General features: G+C 40.7%; 2 protein-coding genes across 4 annotated transcripts in view; one reads left to right on the plus strand and one right to left on the minus strand.

Annotated features, from left to right (window-relative positions):
• The window catches only part of ZFYVE9 (zinc finger FYVE-type containing 9), a 104,706-nt gene extending 91,330 nt beyond the window's left edge, over window positions 1–13,376 (plus strand). The window contains exons 14-19 of the mRNA XM_032768402.2: window positions 2,337–2,487; window positions 4,065–4,145; window positions 5,464–5,626; window positions 7,408–7,513; window positions 9,868–10,044; window positions 10,824–13,376. Of these exons, the coding sequence (XP_032624293.1) occupies window positions 2,337–2,487; window positions 4,065–4,145; window positions 5,464–5,626; window positions 7,408–7,513; window positions 9,868–10,044; window positions 10,824–10,985 (840 nt within the window). The 3' untranslated portion in view covers window positions 10,986–13,376. The remainder of the gene's footprint in view (window positions 1–2,336; window positions 2,488–4,064; window positions 4,146–5,463; window positions 5,627–7,407; window positions 7,514–9,867; window positions 10,045–10,823) is intronic.
• Window positions 13,377–13,564: 188 nt separating this feature from the next.
• CC2D1B (coiled-coil and C2 domain containing 1B) overlaps window positions 13,565–23,346 on the minus strand; it is a 66,044-nt gene continuing 56,262 nt past the window's right edge. For all 3 annotated transcript variants that reach the window (XM_032768407.2, XM_032768405.2, XM_032768408.2), the window contains 3 exons: window positions 19,216–19,306; window positions 17,102–17,231; window positions 13,565–14,509 (listed from right to left, as the gene is read on the minus strand). In XM_032768407.2, coding sequence (XP_032624298.1) covers window positions 17,112–17,231; window positions 19,216–19,306 — 211 coding nt within the window. In that variant the 3' untranslated portion in view covers window positions 13,565–14,509; window positions 17,102–17,111. The remainder of the gene's footprint in view (window positions 14,510–17,101; window positions 17,232–19,215; window positions 19,307–23,346) is intronic.

The following is a 23,346-nucleotide window of genomic DNA, read 5'->3' on the forward strand; positions in this document are numbered from 1 at the left end:
GGTGGGGGCAACCGGAGTTCATCACCCAGCCTCTGGAGAGGCTAGGATCTCTGAGAATACTTCTCCTGACGCATGCATTGATGTACCAAGGAACGCCTTGATGCACTGAATGTAAACCTTCTAGCCCTAATGGGATGCTGGGTGGAGAACTGAGGGAAGGGGAGTATGTGAAGGGTAGAGGCACTTACACTGCATCAGTGAGAGGGATGTAGTAGTATACTAATTTTACAGATTGGGAAACTGAGACAGCAGCTAAATGACATGCCCAAAGGCATACAGGGGACCATGACAGAGCCAGGATTAGAATTGAAGTGCTCCTAGCTCCCAGTTCTGTGTTCAGACCATACTGGCTCCCAAGAAGTAATATGCATTTCTTTGAGAAGAGAACAGGCAATTGCCTTATAAGAGTTGTGCCTAAAATGTATCACTTTTGCAGACTTGTTTGAGACCTCATCGAGGTGTTTCCTGTGCAGAATGGCATTTTTAAAAGCTCTTATAGCATCAGAGTAGATGCTGCATTTCATATAAGGTTTTATATAACTGAATTTCATATCAGGGTTTCCATACAAAATGCTTCAGAGTGGAAATAATAGCAAGGGAGAGTGAAAATACGTATATAGGCAATGGGAAAAGCTATTTTTAGATGAGATTTGAGAAGATGGAGTTACTGAGGCAGAAAGATACAGGAAGGCTAGTAACTGAATTATAAGGTGTATTAATTCTTGACTGCCATTGTGAAGGGGAAAAAAACCCCATTTCAGCCAGTATGGATCTAAAGTTATTGTACTTGAAGATTGTATATGCAGTACACAATAGATGGTAGTTAATTTCAGTATGGTTTAACTGTTTGTCCAGGGTTTATTTATTTATCTTCAGTTTTGTATTGGTTGCTAACTGTGCTAAACTGAAGCTTGCGGAAATGCCTGTAGTAAAAAGGTGTATCAGCACCTCTGTATTAGGTTGGGTTCAGTTTTCTGCTTGAAGCTGGGATTCGGCCTCTTGATTATGTGAAGAATACAATGTATCTTCCTCAAAATTTACAGCACAGGAAAAATTGACATTTCTGGAGATTCTCAATTAATCTGTTTTTAAACATGAGACTTTTGAGAACTTTTTTTTTCACCTCTTTTCTAACTAAAGGGTGGTTTATATCATTCAGACTGTCCATTCAGTTAAAACTATTGAAATCTCATGCACGGGCTACATTTGGAGAATATGCCTGTAACTAAGCAAAGGTATTAACAACTACTGTATTCGGTCTTTATCTTTACACTCGTAATTTTCCAGTACTCAAAATGATTGCCATTTCCTCTAACTTTCACTGGGACTTAAAGACACCCAGTTGCGTTGAAGTTACTCCTGCTCTCAGTACAGATGCCTGTCATTTAACTAATGCCCTGCCATGTGAAAGTGAGGCTGCCATGTTGTTTCTAATGGGACTGAGGGCAAATGGTGCCCTTGGTAAAGGTACCTGCCATTTCACTAAAGTCTTGAGGTGCTGAAACCAATAATGAAACACAGAACAGTAATTCAAAACCTTAACTATGATTTCATCTCTCCCCCTGCCCCAAAACACACCACACACTTAACCTGTGCATATATGTGAGTGTTGAATATTTGCCGATATTGTAATTAAGGGTTTGTGTTGTACTGAGCAGGAGATTAATGTGTTGTGTGTAATGGGCTTCCTTTTCACTTGGAGTCAAAAGACAGTGTGTAGTGTCTGGTGCTGTCAGTGAAAATGTGTTGATGTGAGCACGAGGGTTCGTTAAGAAGTGTCCCATAATGTGATATTTTCCTTGCTTTTTTGGGTTTCATTGAGAGGTTATTACAATTAATCTTATATGCAGTAGTGTTTTAGCTATGTTGGTCCCAGGATATCACAGACATCAGATGGGTGAGGTGATCTCTTTTCTTGGACTTGCTTCTGTTGGTGAGACAAACTTTTGAATTTACAGAGTTTACACAGTCCAGACCTAAAGAAGTGCTCTGTGTAAGCTTGAAAGCTTGTTTCTCTCATGAACAAAAGTTGGTCCAATAAAAGAGATTACCTCATCCACCTTGTCTCCACAATTAATCTTACATGCTTATGCTCCTAAATTTCATTCACTTTCAGTGAGACTTAAGCACTTTTGAAAATGGGCATAGGTGCTTCTGAAAATTTTGATGTGAGTGTTGTTGCCAAGTTTGCTAGTCTTTGCAAAGGTGTCACAGTTGAATACATTCTAATAAGATTCTTCAACCAGATTAAACCACGCAAGCCACTGTTTATGCTAATAACCCATGTGAAGGATTTGAGGCTAAATGAAAGTGATAAACTTTCTTTTTGTTTGCAGATGATGAAAGCCATGAACAAGTCTAATGAGCATGTTCTAGCCGGGGGAGCATGCTTCAATGAGAAAGCAGACTCTCACCTAGTGTGTGTCCAGAATGATGATGGGAACTACCAGACGCAGGCCATCAGTATTCATAATCAGCCAAGAAAGGGTGAGATGGGACAGGTCTAAGGGAGCAGATGGAGGCTTTTCCCACCCAAAGCGCCTTGCATGACTTTCTTTTGTCTATTGTGCTGCCATTAAATATGTAAATATGCCAGAACAGGTTTTGCTTTTAATTCATGGACCTTCTGAAATTAATATTTAGCACAGAAACCAGTTACAATTGTATGAGTAGAGAGCTTCTAGTACTTGATGGGGGCATGGCTTCCATACATGCAGCAAAATGGGAAGGCCCAATGCAAATATGTGAATAATAAGAAAGTGCCCTATTTGCCTCTGGATTACCCTGCCCATCCTCCTGGCACTCCTTTTCAATGTCCACAGTTGAATCCGGTGTTTGAAGTACACCTCTACCCCTATATAACATGACCTGATGTAACACGAATTTGGATATAACGCGGTAAAGCAGTGCTCCAGAGGGATGAGGCTGCATGCTCTGGTGGATTAAAGCAAGTTCAATATAATGTGGTAAGATTTTTTGGCTCCCGAGGACAGTGTTATATTGGGGTAGAGGTGTATTGCATACTGTTGATGTGGATTTTTGTTCCCTAACTGTGGTTCAGATCACACCTCTCTATGGTTACTGGTGGTGGTCAGAATTTGTCCAGCTGAGATTTGAGCTGGCAGCTTGCCAGTTCAAAAGCCTCACATAACTGACATAAAATAAAGCAGGTTTTCACACCCCTCAGGGACGTAGTTATACAGAGGTAAGTTTGTAGTGCAGATCTAGCCTTAATGTACCTAACCCCTCCTCACTGAGAACTGCAAGAGCTTTGTGTGTGTATGTTAATTAGACCATTTGATTTGCAGGCTTTCTTTTTATTAAGGCCAGGTGAAGTGATGCAATAGCAACTTAAAATTTTAAGAATTAAAATGTTAGGGCTTTTTGTTTTTTAACCAGACTTCATGTCAGAGTTGATAATCCTATGTAGAAGCTCCACGATGTCTCCAAATGAGTACAAATTTTTTTTCTAACCCTGAATATTCATGATCTTCACTCACAACTTCAGGATATGTGTTGGGATGTTGGTTCCTTTAGGGCTGGCACTAATTTCTAAGTAGTATTTTCTGTGCATAGAGCATGGATTTCAAGGAGCTCTGTTGTGGTACTGAAGACACAATGGCCATTCAAAGGGCTTTTGCTTTTAAGCTGGCTGGCAGCTAGTTTAGAAAATTTGAGCCATTCTCCTGACTGGTCAGTAGTACAATGTCATGAGCAAAAAGCCCAAGTAAGATTGTTTCTAATCGCCCGAGGATTTTTTAAAGATCATAATGTGCATGCTTACCCCTCAAACAAACCCCTCATTCTTAGTGAAAAATAAACTAATTAAATGTTAACATTCTTTAAGGTTGGCAGAAATTGTCATCAGGTTTAGAATATCGTCAGACAAGGGCACCCTTGCTGACCAAGCATCTGATACACACTGGAATCATAGTAACTTTGTGCTACATAATTCCTTCTTTAGGTTATTAGCTTCTCTGTGGATGATACAGCTGCAATACCTGATTCTTGCATAAGGCGTTGCTTTGACAAGAGCCTCTCTAAAATCCGTCTTGTTATTGCAGTGACTGGTGCCAGCTTCTTTGTGTTCAGTGGAGCTTTAAAAGCCTCTTCGGGCTACCTTGCCAAGTCCAGCATTGTAGAAGGTAAGGAATGAACAGCTTCCTCAAAGAACATTGCTTCCCTCCTGAAAACTGTATATTTGAGCAGTATGCACAGCTTAGTTCTTGTGCCCTGGGTATTTGAGAATCACTCTGGTTACTCAGTGTTATCTGACTCTTCAGCTAAACACAATTTTCCATTATGGCCTGTAACTTAATTTAACTGAGAAAATTAACTAGTCCAGATGCCCTGGGACACCAGTACAAGAAAATGAAGGTAAACGTGAAATACTTGGCTCCTGTGCTGGGGATCAGAGCTTACAATCCTTGACTGAAGTAGAAAATTGCAAGCATAAGAAACTTGGAGTTTATCTCCACAGCAAGAGATGAAGCCCTGCTGTGCATTAGCCTGTTCATTTTAGTCTTGCAGTGGGCAAGCTTATAAATTTTTGAGGTTTGTATCCTAATACGCTGTCAGGTGATAGCGTAAAAGGTCAAGCTTGTTTAAACTGGGTTGTCACCATAGTTCATTCTTTCTTTGCCATCAGAGTCAGATGATGGAGCTGAGTCTCCAGTTTGTGCTCTCTCTCCTATATTTTTGAGGGAGGGTTATGGCTTATAAAAGTGCCACATTAAAACAAGGCTGAGTATATGTTGTTTTGCTGCACTCTTTACTTAAACCAGAAATGATTTTTTTTAGTTCAGGATGCTGGGTTGGAAACTCATCAGCTGGAGAGTTGGGATACCTCAAGGAATTAGTAACTTGCTGTTTTATGGAACTGTTTGTTACCAAGTTACTTGTGCAAACACAGTTTATTCAGGCTGGTAATATCCAAAAGCTGTGACTTATTTTTGTTTAACAGCCTGTGTGAAATGAGTTGCTGGCTGTGGTGGGATTCCTGGTGGGCAAGTGTCCACATCACAAAAAACACTGTTACTGCTGGAATCCTTCTTGCTGGTCTCATTGGAGGCCAAATATTTGAATGATCATGATGGTTTACCTCTCGTATCTTGAGGTGGGATTTCCAGAACAGGGGTGCAGTGCAGTGGCAGGGCTGTGCGTGTAAATTCATGGTTGCCATTGCTAAGGTTGAATCTGTTCTGTAGGTATACTTCAACTTCCACTGGTATGTCCTCCAGGCTGTGTTCATAAATGTTACATGGTATAATTGACGTGTTGAGGATGGGAATACTACTAAGCCAACAGCTTTCTATAGCGTTACTACTTATGGCCTTTCAGATAGATATTGCACGTTGACATTGAATCATAATAGGAAGAATGCTTTGAGCTCTGTTGCGAATGTTGTTTCTTAAATGTGGCTGTTGGTTGTTTCTGATCATGATAATTCTTGATTCTTTATAGACGGTGTAATGGTCCAGATAACTGCTGAGAACATGGACTCGTTGAGGCAGGCTCTGAGAGAGATGAAAGACTTCACTATTACTTGTGGCAAAGTAGATGCTGAAGAGCCTCAGGAACACGTTCATATTCAGTGGGTGGATGATGACAAAAACTTTAACAAGGGGTGAGTAGATGAAAAATCCCTTGACACTTCTACAGTGTTTATTTGGCTCTGTTTTGTCTGCTGCTATGTGTCTGTATAGTGTACTAAGAGCATGTTCTTTCTACGAAGAAGAATCCACATGCTTTGTGATTTTTAGAGCGCTCCAAGTTTCCCAGATAACATTTGTGACAAGATAAAGGAAGTCTAATCATAGAAGCATTTGACTGGAAAATAATTCTTTATTATATATGTTTGTTAAAATTCTGAGGAGCTGATCCTGAAAGGTAGAGAGTGACTTCCTCGAATCAGTATGGACTGAAGGTGTTTAGCCCCTTGCAAAGTTGCACCGTTAGTTTGAGAGATCAGACTTTTGAATCCGTTATTAAAATGGGGCTGAGGTAAATAGAACTTCAGTGCATCAGTTTAAAAAATTATCAAGGCTACAGAAAGGTTTCTGCTATTGCAAATTTCCAGTTATTTTAAACCATTATACTGGTTGTAAAAGGCCACCTCGCTGCTAATTTTTGAGTGCTGAATCGTGCACGCTAGGAAAGTTTCTTATTCCTTCCACTAAGGTAGTGTTGTGGGTAAAATCTGATACATGCTGGACAGCAGCAGTGAATCTATAACCTTGAATCTGAAACCTTAACAATCAGTGCAAGATGGCGAGTACCTGGCAATTTAAGCAGTAGGGCATGCAATGTGATGGGCGAGGTTGAAAACTCAAAGAAGCCTGGATAGTAGCAGCAGACTAGAAAAGGAGACCGTTCTTTAGGTAAAGACATTTTACGTGTTTGGGACCGTCTGTGGAGTCGCACAGAAATTGCCATTTCAGGGCATTAGTTAGGCTGCTTGTTCTTTTAAATTCAGAGTAAGTAACATTTTAAACATGACTGAATTGTATTATTTGATTTGATCTTTATAAATAAATAAAATTCCAATAAATGTGCAATAAATTTACATAGGTTTCTGTATGTTCCATGTGTAGAGAGCTTATCAGTCCCTTGTGAGGTCACAGCTCAAATATAAGGCTATTGCAGACCTAAGGCAAGCTACCTCTCTACCCCCCAGCCTCAACTCCACCTAGTCTAGGAGGATTTCAAGTCTAGATACTATCTCTGATTGTTTCCTGTGTGATATGGCAGAAAGCACTGCACTTTTCAGCTGTCTCCATTGTATTTATCTGGGGTAAACTCTCAACACAGCAAGAAGACCATTTCAAAAAGCCTGATTACTGTTGAGATCCATGCACCTGTTGACACCACCACAATTGGAATTAGCAATGATATTCAGTACATTGAGAGAGATCTTTCTCTGGAGATCTCCCTTCTGGGATAGTTTGTGTTTGTCCATTTTGGCAAATGTGGCAAGTCACTGTGTGGCAGTTTAGAGTGCTCACTTTTCAAATAACCTGCAGTGGGGTCACTTTGAGAATCCAGGTAAGTCAAAACAAGTGCCCTTCACAACCCTTATATACCTCTACCCCGATATAATGTGACCTGATATAACATGAATTCGGATATAACGCGGTAAAGCAGTGCTCCAGGGGAGCGAGGCTGCACACTCTGGCGGATCAAAGCAAGTTCGATATAACGTGGTTTCACCTATAACGCGGTAAGATTTTTTCACTCCCGAGGACAGCATTATATCGGGGTAGGGGTGTATGAGGTTTTCCTTTACAATGTCCTCTGTTCTGCAGATCTACTCAGATGCCATCATATAAAACCTGATTTCAAATTTGGCCATTTACTGTTTGGAGGCATTCTGCTAACTTGAAGTTGTTTTTCCCTTCCTCTTTCTAGTGTTATAAGCCCCATTGATGGCAAATCCATGGAGTCTATAACCAGTGTGAAGATATTTCACGGCTCGGAGTATAAAGCAAATGGAAAGGTCATTAGGTGGACGGAGGTAAGAAAACAAAACTAATCGGCACGTAAAACAGGAGTCTTGGTGCTTTGTGACTAAGGAGCTATAGAATGTAGCCTCCCTTTGACCAGAAACCAACTCTACTTGCTCTGCCCACCAAACTGAAAGCAGTAAGATTTTTATGGGGAAACAACAGTGGCCTTTGCAGTAGGGATGTAAATATCCATTAAAAGAATTAACCATTTAAACAATTAAAATGACGTTGTTTAATTGCTTAACTGATTAAAGGGAGAAGGGCTAGGGCTGGTGTGCTGGGGTTGGCAGGCTGGCATGGGTAGGGCTGCTCCAGCTGGCTGGCGAGGCGCCAGGGATGGGGGTTTATGACATATGCTTCCGGTTAATTGTTTAGTATTTTATATCCCTACTTTACACCTGCCAGGAGGTCTTCAGTGACTGCATAATGTATAAGTGGCAATGTCATTCCATTGAAATGTCTTGAGGTGCTACAGAGCCCTGGAAATAAGTAATCACACATCACTGGCCATCCCACCTAGTGCACTTTTACTGAGTTTTGGGACAATCTGCATTCAAGTTGAGGGCTGAGGAAAGTGCTGTAGCTTTCTATTATCTAAAGGGCACAAGCCTGTGTATTTGTGTTGAAGTTCTGTTCAGCAAGAGCATTTAATGGGACAAAATCCCTAAGTTCTTAAATATCAATTATTTTGAGCTGCAAGCTGCATCTTCCCAGAATAATATCCATTCCGTGTGGTGCAGTCAAACTGCTAGTGCGAAGGAACTCAAAACTGCTTTTATAAAGGATTGGTTTTTTTGTAATACTTAAACTTAATCTTGCTCTTCATTGACCTATTAACAGTTTGGGGATGGAGCAACTTGAGCTCTGAAATGGTAGCAAAAACACAATAGGAAAAGACCACTCTTGGTGAATGAATTGTATGAAAAGTTAAAAACAAGGTGCCATAGTATGAATGACTTGGGTTATTTATTTTGTCACCCAGCATTGGCCATGGTGTTATTCGACTTACAGGGCTGGAGCTGTGGATTTTGCCAGCACAGAAGTGTTAATGTTAAATGGTTCTTTGCAAACTGTTTCAATTAATTTGCTCAGTGTTAACTGAAGGGAAACCAGGCCAGTTTTAGCTGTGCCACTCATCAGACATATATTCTTTTCCTAATATTCAGAGTGATTTGGGAGAATGTTGCACTGTTTAGTTAATAACTGTATAAAAAATTCTGGCTTCTTTCAGATTGCAGGGGTTTCTACCATAACACACTATTTATTCTGAAGTCACTTTAATAATAACATGCTTCAAAAATGATAGTGTAATTTTCTAAAGCAGAAGGGATGTTTAGTCTACTTACAATGGTTAAAAGTCTTTTTATTTAAGACAAGAGTGTGGAAATGCACAGCAATGCATGCAGAGTCCCTTATATTACTAGGGTGTATCATGAATTTCCGATTCAGTTAGAGCACACCCTTTTAAACAAAGTCCCTAGAGCACTTTGGGATCAATCTAAGAGTGAGAGATCAGGACCATTCCAGTCTGTATCCTTAACTCTTAAGCCCCTTTATCCCCAGTTATCAGACCTGGCTGATGGGGACTCATGCTGATGAAGACTGGAGTTACTTTAAATCCTGTAAACAGAATCAAATGTGAAACTTCTCCTTTAAATAGTTATTTGACAGCTCCTGTGTTAAGTTGTTACAGATTCTAGCGCAGAGGTTGGCAGCCTTTCAGAAGTGGTGGGCTGAGTCTTCATTTATTCACTCTGATTTAAGGTTTTGCATGCCAGTAATAAAATTTAATGTTTTTAGGAGGTCTCTTTCTATAAGTCTATAATACATAACTAAACTATTGTTGTATGTAAAGAAAATAAGGTTTAAGAAGCTTCATTTAAAATTAAATTAAAATGCAGAGCCCCCCCCCGGACCAGTGGCCAGGACCCAGGCAGTGTGAGTGCCACTGAAAATCAGCTTGCGTGCTGCCTTCGGCACACGTGCCATAGGTTACCTACCCCTGTTCTAGTGAGTATCCCTTCCTGGTCACCCACTAGGACTGTTGTGAGGTGAATCCAAGTCTCTGTGCTCTGGAGCCTGAACAGAGTCCAGCCAGTGCCCACAGTCTCAGACACACTCTCAGGGTGCAGACCTTCTATCTGGGGAGTAGCTCCTCTGAGTCTTCAGAAAGTCCCCAAATAATGTGAAAGGCTGATCAAAAACTTTTTGCTTCATGTTACATTTCTCTAAAGCAGCAGTGTCCTTAAGTAGCTGTGTTAATTGACAGTCTTTTATATTCTTTTTACACTCACTCTGATGCTCTTTTTTGTAAAAGCTGGTTGGTAGGTCATGTTGATCGCCCCCTTTTTGTTTTGTTCAGGTGTTCTTTCTGGAGAATGATGACCAACATAATGGTCTAAGTGACCCAGCAGATCATAGCAGACTAACTGAGAATGTGGCCAAGGCTTTCTGTTTAGCTCTCTGTCCTCACCTTAAGTTATTGAAGGAAGATGGAATGACTAAGTTAGGTCTGCGTGTTACACTTGACTCGGATCAAGTAAGTTGTAAACAGTATCTACTAGTTTGTCAGTAATCTCGTTTTGGGGTGTGGAGAGAGCTGAAAAGGGGACATGAGCGCTCAACCATTCTATTGCTTGATTCTGGGCTTAGGAATTGGCAACATTAAATGCCACTCAATGCTGCAAAATACTTTCTTCTAGAGGAAGAGGGTGATTTTTTTTCTTTCCTGTGCTCATGTAACTGTAACGTAATTTTGACCTGTCACTTCTTGTTCTCAAAGGAAACTTGTACAACGCTTCCAAAAGATGAGCCTGGAACTTAAATTCCTAACTGCTAGACACCAAAAAAATCATGGTCTCTATAACGAGACTGTTTTTATGGCTCCTCAAAGGTTTATTACAACCATTTGTAACATACTAACTCTCCTATGTCCATGACTGCTGAGGTGTTAATTGCCTCCTCCATTTCAAGTGTTTTCTTGCAATATGTGTTAACCATTTATGCCTGACAATCTGTCCCATCTTGTATTTCTCTGTGACTCTCTGGTTACATTTTCCAGACCTGAAGAGCCCTGTGATGGCTTGTCTCTTCTAACCATAGAAGTTGGCCTCATAAAAAGAGATTCTCACTCACTTTCTCTCTCATCTAATTTTGAGGCATTTTTTGTTAGTTCACAGTAGGTAGTGCTTTCTACATCCATACTGGAACCCCTGAACTCAGTAGCTGAACTCCCAAAGCAATTCCATCACTTATAGTATGGTCAGAGATCCTGGTGGAATATCTCCTCTTTTAAAGTTTTCACTTTGTATCTTTTAGGTTGGCTATCAAGCTGGGAGTAATGGACAGCCACTGCCCTCTCAATACATGAATGACCTGGACAGTGCCTTAGTTCCAGTGATTCATGGAGGAGCATGTCAGTTGAGTGAGGGGCCAGTCATAATGGAGCTCATCTTTTATATTCTGGAAAACATCTCATAAGAGGACTTCATTTTCTGTTCAGACCTGTTCCAGCAGCAGTTGTATCTGAATCATTTGCACTTTAAAACTGGAAGATTAAGCTTTTGTTAACACTATTGGGGGGCGGGGGAGTTGTTCCATAATTCTAAATCTTCTATGCATTGTCAAACAAAGGATCAGGGCAGCTTCTATACTACAAAATGTCTATGCTATCCTTGCAGCTCATACAGTTCTGTTACTGTTTAGAAAAATAATGCTCATATTTAAAGACAATTACAGTCATGTACTCTAAGTGCTCAAACGGGTGCAAAGATCACTGGGGCGTAAATAAAAGATGAAATGTCAAATTTGTACTGTTTCTAGATGGACATGTAAGAAGAAACAATCAAGACCTCCATTCTGACCTCATCATAATGCTATTTGTGGTTATTCTGTAGACATTAAAAAGTAATGTTTACATTGTTTTGACCAGATTATTGGTTGAAGTACATCAGAGACACTTTAGGATATGCCTAGAGCAATGCAGGGGAAGGATACCTAGCCAAAAAAAATGGCATATGAGGCTGACCCATCATTCATTCTGAATGAAAGAACGGGCATATCTCGGACAGTGGTATATAATTTAAACTTGCAGTTGTGTGTGTATATTAGGCTAGTATACTTATTTTTCCCTACTTGTTACAAAAATTGTCACCTCAGATTTCTATAACCTAGAAAAACGTTGCCATTCTGTATTTTGTTTACAAATCTGTATGAACGTCAGTGGTATACACCTGTCACAGGTGAAAGAAAAGTTAGCCCTAAAGTGCGGTTATGGTATTCCTGTTCCCCAAGTAGGTCCTGCTTTATAAAGAAAAGTAACACCCAGGGCACTTTTGCAAGTCTCCTCATTGCTGTAGACTGTAGTGTAACACTAGTGTCATGTAACACAATTTGCACTTCATATTAGCAGCACTATGTAATGCTTCCCCCCATAACAAAAGCACAAAGTGGCTGTTGTTGCATGTTGTGCTAAAACAGAGGCTTTTGGTTCAGCTCAGAAAACCTGCACTTGGCTCACCTACGAACAAAGGGCAGTTGAGAGGGGAGCAGCTGCTCACTTCTGCTACACAGCATTAGGAAAAGAACAGCAAGAATGTGGTTCCACATTCTTCCTAAATCAAATTTCCATCCAAAGAAAACGGCTAGTAAGTGGAAAGAGCTGAAAGCAGGAGTATTGAGCTAGTTTAGCCATGCATAGGAGCTGCTACTTGACTTACGACCCTCTTCATGGGGATAACAGGCAGGGCTAACAAACCACCCACAAATGGTTTTTTTGGGATTGGAAGAGATGAGAAACACTGTTAAAGCAGTATTTTAGTGAGTCTTTGAATCTGGCCACCTTTTAGTGGGGACATCAGTCAATCCTGATTTTAAACTAATTTACACTGTGTTTGAGTAATGTGAAAAGAGCAGCATTTGCAGCAGAGTTAGAGGTAAGCTGATACAGTGCTTTAAGCAAGCAAACAGACATAGCAGTTGGGAGAAGGGAAACAGTACAGGTAGCAATGTATTTTACAAAAAGGTACAATAGCGGTATAGGTGCTGAATGGAATTGTGAATAAATGGCTACTGCTTTTTTAAAAACAGTAAAACTATCCACATACAGTCTAGAAAATTCCAGCTGCCACTTCAAGACATGTTTGGAAGGAAGAGTTGTAGAACTAGGTCTAACTGAATTAGTAAAAACAATCACTGGAAAGTAGAGCACTTAGTCTCACTTTTTCTTTGCATGAAAATGAACCTTATCTCTGTCATTTGATAATAGGTGGCCCTGTGCTACTCTTAATGTTTCTGGCTGATCAAAGTTTAAGTTCCTACACAGCAATCCAAGAGGCTTCCTGCATTTTCATTTGTTCTGCTATAAAGAAACGTAATTAAATTTGACTAGATTACTTTTAAATTCCCTACAACACATTTTGTTTTTGCACACTCTTGAGTGTTGATATACATGTCTACAGAGTAAGTAAAACTTTGTTTGAAAGCTCTTTTGATTGACAACTACCATAAAATCCTACTGCTGGAAACTCCATTCCAGCTTTGCCACAGCAGAAGTTTTTCCAGTTACTTTAGTTCCATTAAGTTATGCTTACTGAGGCTAAAAAAAACAAGTGCTCTTCCTTACCCCAGGAGTCACTTAGGTTTGGGTTATGGTTGTGCAAAACACTATTGACTGGTGACTGACTTGTTTGCTTCAATCATAGCCTTTTAAATGACCTTAAAATTACCATATTGTCAAGAAAATGAGTACCTGTTTTAGAAAAATATGTACTTTTAAAATTCAGTTAGTTAACACTGCAAAAAACTGCATATTATATTTTTATTTTCAACATGTAGTTTTGTATATTAAATTTATTGAAATTAAAAACTAAATACTGTATTGTTTTAATCCTATCAGGAAGCAGAACTGCTGCCTTAGGTTGGAGAGTCTGTTGCCTATGAACTTGATCTACCTGACCATATGGTGCAGTAGCACTCTGACAGCCCCATGCAGGTATAGCCTCCTTTTACTATCAATCATTTCTTCAGGCTCATACAGTTTAAGAACACACATCAAGCAGTTTTGGTACCATATCATTTTATGTATAGTCCATAAAAAATTCTGCAAACAGCCATGATCCAGGTTTCTACACAAATAAGAGTGGCTATTTTTCAATCAATTAGTAAGTAGCCTAGTGAAACTCTCCAATCCTTCAGAAAACCCTGTGATGTTAAACAGGCCATATCAGGCTTTACTGATTCCCAAGCATTAAGAAAATGAAGGCACACAAAGCAGACTGAGTTGGAATAAACAGTGGGAGGAACATGGCAGGCAACTGATAACCAATTCAAAACCCAGAGCTGCAACCATATTCTAAAAAAATCCTCATATCCTGTTGTTACCTTAAACCAAGGCACATCTAGTTAAGAGTGCTGCAAGAGCATGCAGACGAGATGGGATACACTGCTGCTAAAGCTCTGCTTAAAGTGAACTGTTTTCTTCATCCCAGGACACTTTAAGAGGAGCATACAGATCTTCAGAAGGGCCCCTGAGGGTGATCGTAAGACGAAGCAGTAGGTGGTATTCAATGCATAAGAGCATATATGCTTGAAAAGGAGTTGCTTCTAGCACAAGCTAGCCATGCTGGGAGCATAAGGTCTCATTTGCAAATTAATTACTTTGCACTGCTCCAGTGAATTTTTTTTTAAGAGCAAACCATTATAGGTTTCACACACCACTATGAAACAGTCCCTGCACATGATAGTGATGATGAGCTTATGTAACATTCATTTGGTGCTAACATTAGTAGTCCCATCTTAAGGCAATTCAATCCATTTTGCATAGATCAGTTCCATGTTTCCAGGGCCTTACAATATTTGCCTTATAAAACTTAACACACAGTAAGGTAGTTACCAAAATAAAGACATGTTATGTCCAGTAGTGCATTCATTTAACATCTTTGGTGCTCGCAGGTAGCAGTGTCCTATGTACAAACTCGATTCTGCAGCTTTTAGCATTTCTGGATCTGAAAAAAAACCATAACAACCATGTCTTGCCACAGTGCTAAGTAAGTATCCCACAGTTAAGGTAACATACTGTTGAATTGTTCTGTCTGATGGCTAACTAGCAGCCTTCATAGAAATACCAGGCAAAACTCTTCATTAAGTTACAGTTAAAGTGATTGAAGATACAGAGCGTTAAATTATAGGTGACCAAAAGTTAGTGCTCTCAGCACCTCATGTCTAGTAATGTCACTGCTTCAAGTGTGTGGGCAAATACATCGGCCCTGGAATATCTTAAGAGGTCTACAGCCATGCAGGCAAACTTGGTACAGTATAGCTGTCACCCTGGTTGGCTTCTTAGGGTGGTGCTGAGTCTCAAAGCCCAGGTCAACTGATGAAGGGCTAAAACTAGTAGTATAGACATTCCTGAGTAGGCTGGAACCCAGTTTCTGAAATACGATCAGGGGGAGAGTCTAGGAGCCTGAGTTCCAGCCTGAGCAAGAACATCTACTTTGTTTATTTTTAGCCCTAGAGACTGAGCATGAATCAACTGACCCAGGCTTTGAGATTCAGTGCCATGGGTTTTTCTTTGCAGTCTAGACATATTCTTAACTCAGCTCTTAGTGTGATTTTCAAGGCTCCAAATTTGGACCTGAGCACTAGACATCATCCAGATCTTTCAAATAATATATCAAGTCTGTAGTAGCTAGGACATGACAAATCAGGATAATATTCACCTACTTCACAGAGGTGTTATCTAAGCTTAATTACTATTTGTATTGCAAAATGATATGCCAAGAAAGGTGCCATGACAGCTGGGGAGAGAGGGGAGCCTGAGACTGCTCTGAACTCTAGGAGCCCAAAGAAAGGGAGAGGATTACTGTGCATATACTTATGTCATAACTTTCTACTAGGATTGAATGCTTTGGGGTAGCCTTTTTGTTCTTGTTTGTACAGTGTGGTCCACAGATAGGCTCTTAGGTGCTGTCACAATATAAATTAGTAATATCTGCTCAAAAAGTGAGCTGTCCAATGTTTTTCTCCACAAGTACTAATGGCTTACAGGAGCACTACTAAGCTTTATACCCCTACACTGAGGGCTGGTCTACACTAGGGGAGGGGATCGATCTAAGATACACAAGTTCAGCTACGTTATTCACGTAGCTGAAGTCGAAGTATCTTACATCGAGTTACCTACCGTCCTCACGCCGCGGGATTGACGTCCGCGGCTCCCCCTGTCGACTCTGCTACCGCCATTCGCAGAGTCAACAGGAGCGTGTTCGGGGATCGATATATCACATCTAGATGAGACATGATATACTGATCCCCGAGAAATCGATTGCTACCCGCCGATACGGCCGGTAGTGAAGACATACCCTGACAGGAGAGAGAGAACCTCCAGTGATTCACACAACAGGGTTGAGTATTGAGTAAACACTCTCCTAGGGATTCAAGAGCACAGCCCAAAGCTGAGAGAACAGGGACAGTTTTAAGAACTACGGTTTCAGACAATCCATACAACTGGTACATCAGAATATTTTGAAGAAAAATGATCAGATTGATGTTGACTTTTTAGAAGTATAGTTTGGTGTATGCTTACACACAAAATCTACACTTAAAGAACCTCCAAGTTAATGCAAGCACTCCACAGACAGGAAGTGCCAGGTGTATACAGTTGCTCAGGGACTCTTAATCCAGCTCCCTTGTGCATTCAATTTGTACACTGAATGAGGTAGGGGCACTGTGGAAAAAAACTGTACGTGATCATGTACTTAAATTATGCGCAAGAGGGGTGCATTAAGATTCCACAGGCAGCTGTACATCTGGCATTTCCTAACTTTCAGCTTCTTGATTTTGCAATCTCGACTTAGAGTAGATTTCTTTGTATGTAAATTTATTCTAAAACAAAAGGTAAAAAAAACAAAAACAAAAACACCACCTCACAGGGGGAAGAGATGCTATCTAAGGCTGGATCCAAAATGGTGGATGGGAGAAGGGGAACCTTAGTCTGATTCTTCCCCTACACTCTACTGCTATAGCTGTTTTGCCAGCAACCAGGTATTCCCTCTACAGTGTGTGCATGAGCCCAGTTCTTCAGAATGTTCAAGTTGTTATTTTGGCATGCTACTAATATTTCCTTAAGAATGCAAGTAACAGAAGGGAAATGGCAATTTCAACAGTTTATACCACAGCTAAACCTAAATGAAATTTACTAGACAAAAGTAATTTTTCTAGTCCAAGGCCTTTCTTCCTGCTAAATTTCAAGGGTCTTATACAAACAATGAGGATTACGAAAAAAAAGATCAAAAGAATCTTTTATAAATGAAAGTGTTAAGCAATGTAAGTTCAGGAATTCCTACCAGTTCCTGCTATGATATTTAACCTTCACATCCAATTGATTGAGATTGGTATAAGGAACACGATCAGATTTTGAATAGAAATAAACATTATTTAAAACAAAAAAAATCAAATCATCACTAGAAATATAGGGAAGATCCATCTAGGAGCCTGAGCTACACAGGTAGGTCACTGACCGTGTAAGACATTCTATTTCATGCAGATATTGTTAGTGGCTCTCAACTTCTAGCACAGTCGGAAGAAAGGGGTGTTCATACCTTAGGATAACTAATGTTCAAGGATCAACCAGTTTTCTGTAATTGTTTGAAGATCTTGACCACTGAGTGGCTCCCTGAGTCTCACTTTCACCTCTAGTTTCCCTCCAGTGGGCTTCCTACCATCCAGAATCTGAAAGGACCACAAAAATAAGATTGCTCTCTCACACACACGCACGAGTGCAAAAAGAAATACTGTGACACTGCAATGTCTTGTGGCAATCTCACTGAAAAGGGCAGCTCTTTTATGCCTCCCATGTGGTTATACAGGATCAACGTAAATGTTCTATAACACTGAAATTCAATAGCATGATCAACAGGGCTGGGTCGGTTTGTATTAAAGAAAGGACTCTCATAACAGCCAAAGTTCTCTGAAAATAAATGGATTTAACCTTTTTTACTGCAGGGATGTGTCTGGTATTTTATTTGCAGACAATATTAAGACCATCTCTACCCTAGAGTTTTGTTGACAAAAGTTACGCTGCTTTAATTAAACTGCTGTTGCCTGTCCACACTATGCTCCTTGTGTCAGCAGAGTGCATCCTCACTAGCAGCTCTTGCATTGACACAGAGCAGTGTACTGTGGGTAGCAATCCCACTTCAACTGGCCACAGGGTGCTTTGGGAAGGGTTTGCAATGCCTCATGAGGCAGTTACAGCATCACATGAGGCAGGATTCTCAATCCCATCATTTCATGGGCATCCTAGATTACCAGCTGCTTTTCTACTGAAGTATGTGTGTGGGGGGAAAGGGGGGTTGGGTTAGAGTGTGTGCGTGTGTGTGCAGAGACAAACTGTGGGTCTTGGGGAAGTATGTGAAAGACTGTGTGGGGGGGGGTGTATGTATGAGAGCAACAGAATGTATTGGGGAAGTGTGTCAGCATGCTGTCTCGTGCTGTTCAGACAGCCGCTTGAGCAATCAATCCTGGGGGAAGAGGACACCCCCCTCCCACATCAGTTCCTGGCTCTGGCTCTGCACCGCAGCCTCTCCGCCCCCACTTTTCCCTCAGCAGCAGCCCACTCTGCCTGCCTGCTGATTCCACATTAACAGGTCTGTGATTTCTTCCAAGTTCTCCCACAGCCTCCTTAGATAGTGGGAGCAGCATCCTCAGCAGCTCTGTGAGCTCTCTATGCTGAGGAATGTCAGAACTTTGCGGAGCTCCGAAAGGGGAGATGCGCACACTTGCAGAGCAGTGGAGTTCAAAACAGTCAGCAGAGCGGTCACAGCAGGCATTGTGGGAGACTAACTTTACTGCAAAAAACTTTGCTACTCAAAGTTGTTTTATTTTGCTGCCAAAAGTAGCTTTGTAGTGTGTACATCTCTCCTGTTTTGTTGGCAAAAGCTGCTTTTTGCTGGAAAAACTGTGTAGTGTAGAAAGGGCTTAGTTAGATTAATAATTTTCAAGTCAGAAGTAGTAGTTACTCCCCTTGTGAAGTAACAGTGGTTCTTCAAGATGCGAGTCCCTGTGGGTGCTCCCCAACACCTCCCCCCCCCCCCTTTGGGTTCTCATCATACGCTCTGTTAGAGAAGGAATTGAGGAGGGTTTGCCTGCGCAATGCTGGTTAGACACATAGGAGCGTGCAACGAGGAGGGAAGCAATGCATGCGCAGGCCAAACAGATACTGCTACCAAAATTCTCCGATCAGCAGCACAGGGACGCAGACACACCTAAGGCGGAGCACACCTAGGGACACTACTCAAATAAGAGCCATTATGATCATCTAGCTTGACCTCCTGAGTAACACAAGCCATACGATCCCACCCAGTCATTTCTGCATCAAGCCCACAATTTTTCTTTGAGGTTGAGTGGATCTTTAGATATCCAGTCTTGGTTTTAAGATGGCAAATGATGGAGAAGACACAACCTCCCTAGGGGAGTTGTTCCAATGGTTAATTAATTGGTCAGGAGTGAGTTAGCTTACTCCTTTTATCACACAAGAGGGAAGGGGTGAGGTTGTAGCATGTTAGTCTGATGAGGTTTTTACTGGATGTTGTAGAGAAGAGGCCAAGATGACATCCTCTAGGCGAGCGCACGCGCACACACACACACAGCTCTCACTACACCTGCATGCTCTCGCATTTTGCTATTGCTACATCAACAGAAGAACAAAGCATACCTCAATGATCTCTCTAATTTCACATTCTGATTCCAGTTTGTCCAGTTTCAAATGTGCTGTTCCCACTTGCTTGTCACTTCTGAAAAGGCCCCTGTTTTAAAGAAAGTTGCCTTAGTGGAGGAAGGACAGGATTTCTTAACACATCAAAAGAGACGAATGGTATGAGGTCATGCCCCCTTTCATCAAGGTTTTAGGATTGTGACAGTAAGGACCTGGCTACCCAGCTGGACTAAAATGGAGGAACAAAGGATTAAAGTCTTTGATCAATTAAAATAGGAGAATTAGAAGAAAAGAAAAGAGGTGAAAACTCAGAAAGTAATGGAGTAAGAGAAACAAAGGCTTGGCCTAGCACTCTAATGACAGTACCCTTCATCACTATGCAGGAGAGTCAGACTTTAGAACAGTTGTAGGACTCTCACTCTTCCCGACTGTCTTGGATACCTCATAATCAATCAAAACTTTTCGGGGGGAAAATCAGCTGGACAGACGATAACTGTCTCCCACACAGGATGTGCCAATGAAGCTTCTACAAGACATTACTTATTAGAGCTGGTTGGAAAAAAAAAAAAGTTTTTTGACAGAAAAGTTTTCCATTGATGAAGTTTCATCAAAATCTAAATGTTTTGTGGAAAGTGTCAATTTCAACAATATCTGACAGGAGAAAATTAAAAGCAATGGACTTTCTTGTTTCATTATTGTCAAAACCGTGTTTCGATAAGGTGGTAGAAATGTTTTGTTTCAACTTTGTCCTTTCAAGTCATTTAGTTTAAAAAATATTAAAAGATTAATTTTATTCTATTAAATATCTTATATAATAGTTTAAACATTACTGAAATCTTTTTGAAATTAAAACTTTTTTTTCAACATTTCTATTTTGTGGAAAATTTTAATATTTTGTTTCAATGCAGAATGAAGACAATTCTGAAGTGTTAGTTTACCACATAATGAAAATTCCATTTTCCAGCCAGCTCTATTATTTACATAGCACTGTGTCTTTGTATGGCATTTTACAGAGCATGGCACTTACAAGCAAGTAGTAGCCAGAGAGAATGTGGAGCTAATGCAGTCCTCTGAAGAATGGTCAAAGGGTAATCCAAGTTCAGAGACCACACCACATTCTGATACCTGGCTGGCTCAGATGGCAACAAAATACTTTGAGACAGGCACATACTGACTGTCAAGGCTGGAAAAGTGATTTTTATGGGCTTTTCACACAACACACAATTCAAGATCATGATGGGAATCAGTGTATGCTGGAATGACTAATGGTTCCAAAGAACATGGTATTGAGGGAATGATTAGAAAAATTCTCATCAATTTCTTACAGCTAAACAGTTTTGTAATCAGCAACCTGTCTTTCCAAAGTGTTAGCCTCATGCCCCATGCTCGAGCCATTTTGTAGAATCTTGAGTGACCTTTATTTTATATAAATTTATCTTGACACATTTCACTTGTAATATCTAAACCTTGGCTGTTGACGCTGCAGACATAATTGTAAGTTTCCTTCAGGATGTTGAGTATTTATTCTTTCAAATGTTCACATGACTCTAGCACATTACTTTCCATTTCCAGGTGAATAGTTTTAACAGCACCAGATATGAGCCCTGTTGCTGTACATCCTTCCCTTCTGGGAGCATGAGGGGAGATTCCAGCATATATAAGGAGGTTTGAGAACTGCCAGGCCAAGAAGTGGTGACCAGAATTATTGTGCCTTGTTCCTTTTTGTGACCTTCTTTACCATTTTCATTATCAGCTGAGTGGGAGGCATAAATGAGATCCTCCTGAGATAAGATTTCCATAGTCTGATTCAGGGCAATTACTGGCTGGAAGGTAAGCATGAAATTCTGCAAGGTCCCACTGCATGAGATCAACATGCCCAGCGACTGAGTTAGGGATTTTAGTACAGAAAGGGGGGAAGGGGAAACAGTGTTTGACAAATCAAGGACACTATCTTCCGCTTCCTCTCTTCTGAGATAAAGACTATCCTGGCCAGCATCCAGAACAACCCATAGATGCTAGAGGTTTGTGAAGGCTGTAGTTGCATCTCCCTATTCTTTATTTCAGTCACGTTCCTGAAGAGATATAATGATGTTTGCTTTGCCCTGCTATGACTTTGGATGAGGGTCTGACGAGATGATCATCCAGAAAATGGGTAGATGTGGGTCTTTTCTTTTGGAGGGAAGCTGTCAGGACAACTGGAATCTACATAAATACATGTGGATGTTGTAAGTCTGAAACGTGAGAGCTCTGTATTGAAAAGTGTTTCCTTTTAAGAAAAACCCCAAAGGCATCTCCACTGACGACAATTCATCATTAAATCTGAGGGAGATTTATCATTACATACTGAAGATATAGAGTGTTGGAAGGATGTTACTGTAATGTCTCTGTCAGTTTGTTTCAGAAATGTGAAATTCAATATGCTTTGCATGGCTGTTTCTCTTCTGAAACACAAAAATACCTGATTGTGCGCCACAACACTTGTTTCTCCATGGAACAGGCTCTATCATTCTGAAATGTAAGGAGGTCTACTACACATTTATTTTCTGAGGCTATAAACGGATTTTTCTTAAATTAGAGGGAAAGGGTAAACTTGGACCAAGATTTAAAAAAAAAAAAAAAAGTTGGAAGTCAGGGTGATCAGCACTTCTAAAAATCAGACCATTTAATTCAGGTACCTGTGGGCTTGGGAGCCTAATTTTAGGCACTCATTTTTTAAAACCATGGCATTGTTCCTGGGAGAAGAAGATAGATCTACTGAATATACTCCTCTGATTGTCTTAAGTACCCATTTTTCCTCCCTGGTTGATTCTTGGGTTTAACATCACAGACAGGAGGGGCCAGATTCTGCTTAGCTCCTTCTGAAAGGTGCATCACAGAAGGCACTGCCACTGCAAAGGTGTAAAAGGGCTTCAATAGAGCCAGAAAGTGGCCCAACATGTCCTCAAACTTTGGGAAGCCAAAGTCCTGTGGAGGTTTCTAAGTTACGGTTTCTATAGAAACCTATTATGTATCTTCCAACTCCCCAAAATGTCTGCCTCTTCCTAGTGTGTGATATCTATGCTGGTTCTTAGAACAGTAGTAACCTTAAAGAGAATATCTGCTGAGGTAATATGGACTGAAATCTCTGATTGGAATGAGAGGAATGTGGGACTTTTTCCACCTTATCCAAAGCCTCTGTGTCAGCTTTATCTATACACTTCCCAAACAGCCTGTACCACTGGAATATATAGAAGACATCATCTGATGTTGGAAGCAATTTTGCTGTGCATATGTTATGTTGTGCTCCTGGGTGGGTTGTCAGCAGCAGAGACTGAACCTGGGACCTTGGGCTCTTAAAGCAGGAACCTCTGTTGTTTAAGCTAAAGGACCCAGGTCTGTTACCCAAGGCTGTGGCAGGCCGATGAACCTCCATATGCAACCCAGTCACCACTAGACGAAACAGTGCATCACTCCGAATGGGTTTGGGCTACACAGATGGAGCAACAGATGCTGCCAGGCCACTACACTGGAAGCCGTGTACATGCAGCAAATTGTAATCAGGTGAAGCATCTGAAAGCTATTGCTAGGGAAATTTAATTTAAAATAGATTTCATTTTGTTTTGCCCTGATGGCTTCACATTTCTGTAAGCTTGCCCATCCAAGCAAGAGTAGCTCTGGCAAATCAAAAGGATGCAGTCAGTGCTGCCAGAGCCAGAGGCACTGATGATCCAATTTTCTTGCCTCTGGGTTTCTTTGGCAGAAGCTCTCTCTCAGATGGTGCGACTGTGACCTTTACTGTTGAATCTGCACTGACATGACAAAGTCCTATAGGAGCATCTAGAATTGTGAAGTTACCTGTTAGAGTGTTTCATCTTGCATCTAAGTGGGTATTCACCCACGAAAGCTCAAGCTCCAAAACATCTGTTAGTCATAAGGTGCCACAGGATTCTTTGCTGCTTTTACAGATCCAGACTAACATGGCTACCCCTATGACACTCATCTTGCTAGGAAATTTCCTGTGTGTTATTCATATCCTCATCATAAACCAGGTGAAGAGGAATTAGAGAATTCTCCTTCAGCAGGTTTTTGGTGTTTTTTTCTTTTGTTCATGAACCTTTAAAGTTAAGTTTTTAGCTCTAATTATTTTTTGTT

This window comes from Chelonoidis abingdonii, chromosome 7 (genome assembly GCF_003597395.2).
Source record: "Chelonoidis abingdonii isolate Lonesome George chromosome 7, CheloAbing_2.0, whole genome shotgun sequence".
Classification (NCBI taxonomy): domain Eukaryota; kingdom Metazoa; phylum Chordata; order Testudines; family Testudinidae; genus Chelonoidis; species Chelonoidis abingdonii.